Source organism: Eurypyga helias, unplaced genomic scaffold (genome assembly GCF_000690775.1).
Source record: "Eurypyga helias isolate BGI_N326 unplaced genomic scaffold, ASM69077v1 scaffold30265, whole genome shotgun sequence".
Taxonomy (NCBI): Eukaryota; Metazoa; Chordata; class Aves; order Eurypygiformes; family Eurypygidae; genus Eurypyga; species Eurypyga helias.
In genome coordinates this window covers 1-3,408 of record NW_010249967.1, presented here as the reverse complement: position 1 = coordinate 3,408, position 3,408 = coordinate 1, and the positions used below count along the sequence as shown (strand labels likewise).

General features: G+C 62.9%; 1 protein-coding gene across 1 annotated transcript; it reads right to left on the bottom strand.

Moving 5' to 3' along the window:
• Positions 1-524: 524 nt before the first annotated feature.
• Positions 525-3,361, bottom strand: LOC104509580 (WD repeat and SOCS box-containing protein 2-like; the record flags this gene model as incomplete). Its single annotated transcript, XM_010151560.1, is given in 8 exon segments — positions 525-724; positions 932-1,039; positions 1,522-1,635; positions 1,879-2,051; positions 2,315-2,415; positions 2,769-2,900; positions 3,133-3,223; positions 3,226-3,361. Coding segments are annotated over 8 exon segments (1,018 nt in total), but the record flags the coding sequence as incomplete, so codon positions are not given.
• Positions 3,362-3,408: the final 47 nt, after the last annotated feature.

Here is a 3,408-nt window from a genome sequence, read left to right as displayed (position 1 = left end):
CAGGTCACCTCTACGAGCCAAGGGGAAAGACGTGAGGAATAACTTTATTCTGTCGTCGCTGTCGTCTAGTCCGCGGGGACCCGCTGGGGTTGGCCCAGCTCGCGCCCAGGCCAGGGGAGCGGCAGAGCCCGCGCTTCTGGGACTGAGCTACAGCGCGAGGGTTGGTTTTGTCGGGGCCGGTTGCAGCCCCGTATGGGCACGAAGGACACAAGCTCCGCTCAGACCGCGGCTGCGCCCCTTCAACCCACAACATTGCACTTGGAAGCAAAAGCACCTGACCCAGGACTTGCAGGTGGCAGGGGGACCTGTGACCCCTGCGAGGCCACCGCAGCTGTACCCCTTGCCCTCTGCATGCATTTTCACTGGGTTCTAGTATTATTACACCAAAAAATCCCTCCACATTCACAGGCACAGCCCCAAAACAAGGGGAGTAGCAACCCTCCTGCCCCACGGCTCACGAATCAGCGAGACGTCGTTGCTGCGGTGCCTCCTCCAACCCAGGCCGAGCCCCAGCACCGGGCAGAGGGCTCTCACCTCCGTGCCTCCGCTTTTTGCGCGGCCTTAAAAGGTCCGGTAAGTGAGGAATTCCTTCAGTTTCCTGGGAATGGGGAGAGCGAGGACCTGGTATGTCGTCAGGAAAGTGCGCAGAGCTTTGCGACACAAGTGCTTCAGCGACGAGAGGACCCTTGGAGCGGTCCAGAATTGGACGTGGCCGTCTCTGGTCCTGCAGCGGGACACAAACAAGCTGTGAGCACAGGGCAGAGACTCAAGAAAGCTCGGTTATCCCCAAATACCCCAAGCTTGCAGCAACCACACATTCCCCAGCCCGGGAAACCAGCCCACACCCCCAGGGAAGCCCAGAATTTGCAGAGCGGACCCAGAGCTGCGGGAGCAGGTTGAGTTTTTCCCCTCTCCTCTCCCACTTACGCACCCTGTGGCGATAAAACCGCCGTGAGGGAAGTACATGCAGCACAAGCCGTTGGTCATGGGAGCAAATGCCACCGGAGACCGCAGCTCCAACGCCCAGATCCTCAGGAGCCTAAGGAGAAAGGGAGAGGACACGATGCCGGGCCCAGATCCATGATGCCAGGCCCACAGCCACACAGCGCCGGCAGCTGAACGGAAGCCTCTGGGTTCACTTGAACGCATGCAAGCTCCGGAGTGGGATTTTCCTCCCATGGGCTTAGAGCATCCCAGGAGCGGCACAACACGACAGCAAGGTGGGAGGTACTATCCCCCGAGAGCTGAGCTGGATGCAGGCAGAGCCAGTGCCTGTGCACAGGGGCACAGCGAGGGGGGCACAGAGGGGGACGCGGGCCCCGGCTCAGAGGGGTGACAGGGCCCTGACATTGCTATCCCAAGCCGCAGTATCCCAGGCGGCCTGCCCTTCCCCCTGACGCCGGGCACTGGTGGGGAACTGGCACGCAAGATCTGCTCCACACTGACGTGTCCTGAGCTCCCGGCTTGTTTTGGTGGGGTCCTCTTGGGACCCTCTGAAGGTCCCCACGGGGGTTCACTCACCTGTCATCTGCCACCGTGGCCAGGTAGAGGCCCTCAGGGGAGAAGCAGACGGAGCGCAGGGAGCTGGTGTGGACTTCGCTGCTGTAGTCCAGCGTCGAGTGCAGGGGGACGTGGCTGCAGGGTAAGGAGAACAGGCCCAGCGTCAGCCCCAGGCTGCCACCAGCCCCATCCCCGCTGCTCCGGGGCTGGCAGAGGGGCCAAACCTGGCGAGTCAGAGCCCCCTTTGGGAGGCCAGAGATGGGAGAGGCGCTGGCCGTGCCCAACTAGAAGGGAAGGCCATGCTTGACCCCAACAAACCCCCATAGCACTGCTCTGTCCCATTTCCGTGGTCCCCCACCGGCCCCCCCAGCTCCATACCGCAGCGTCCTCAGCTGCTCCCCGGTGTAGGGGTCCCACATGATGACACAGGCATCGTAGGAGGCCGTGACAAGGAGCGCTGAGTCCGGTGAGAAGTCACACGACACCACACTGCTCTGATGCCCCTCCAGCCTCCGGATGAGGGTGTAGGACCGCATGCTCCAGAGCAGCGCCTGCGGGACACGGGCACGGCTGAGGCTGGGAGTACCCCTGGGGTGGGCACGGAGGAGAAGCATCTCCCACTCGGGGTTTAGGGCCTGTGGGCTCCAGGCCCAGCTCCTCTGTGCAGAACCAGAAGGGCCCAAGGAGCAAGGGTGGCTCTGGCCTGGCCCCTTCTCACCAGGGGGCTTTTCCCATTGAGGGGAGGGCATGAAGGGCTGAGGGGAGTGCCAGATTCCGTGGGACACAGGACCTGCTCCCACCCTGCAGGACTCACCGACTTCTCTCCGGCCACAGAGCAGAGCATGCTGCAGTCTGGGGAGATGGAGCAACAGTAGACCCACTGCACATGGCCCGACAGCACCTGGACCTGCCGCCCTGGGGACAGCAGGTACGCGAGTCACGAGAGGGGAGCACAAGAGGCAGCATGCGTCCTGCCCCTGCTCTCCCCACACCCTTCCAGAGAAGGAATGCACATAGGGCTGGGGGCTTCCCCTGGGCAGATCCCAAGTTTTGCCTACTTGCAGCCCCCTCCTGTACCTCCCAGGCCCCATCTGGAAGAGGATGGTTCTTCTACATGTCGCAGAATTCCCCCCATTCTGCCTTGAATACTGTCCCCAAAGATCCTCTCCCACCATCTCCCCTACCAAGATGGGTTTCTCCCCCACCCTTCCCGTATCAGCCTCAGTCAGGGGTGACCTTGCACCAGGACCATCCCCACGCACTCCTACCATCTCTGCTTAGGTCCCAGACGCGCAAGGTCTTGTCCCGCGAAGCTGACACAAGGATGAGGCTTCCATTGGGAGCGAAGGTCAGGTCTCTGACGACGTCCTGGTGCCCCAAGAGGCTGAAGAGGAGGTGTCCTGTGGAGAGGAGCCATGCTCAGCTCTGTCCCCTCACGGGCAGTGTCCCTCACGCACAGACAGCCCCGCTTTGGATGGGGCAGGGGCTCCCACTCACCCCGGGGAAGTATCTGGGGAAGGATGGGGACAAGATCTCCTTCCAAGGGGGAGCAAGGGGATCCAAGGGGGAGCAAGGGGAGATGAAATCAGCCTGAAGCCATGTCTATTCCCGCTGCCGGCGAGGGCCGCTCACCTGTCTGCACCTCCCAGACCTTGATCTGCCCATCGTTGAGGCCGGTAGCCAGGACCAGGCAGGGAAGACCCACGGTGCAGGCAGGACCCCAGCCCCCGCCGCCGGCCAGGCGCTGAAGGCCAGGCCCCACACGATCTGGCCGCACTCCAGTGTCTTCTCCTTGGCCACCCCTCGGCTCCTCGCCTCCGCTTTGCCGCCGTGGCTCTTGCGCTCCGAGGTTTTGCAGGTGCTGGAATAAAGGAGGGCGGCACGTTCACCCCTGCCCAGCCTGGCACC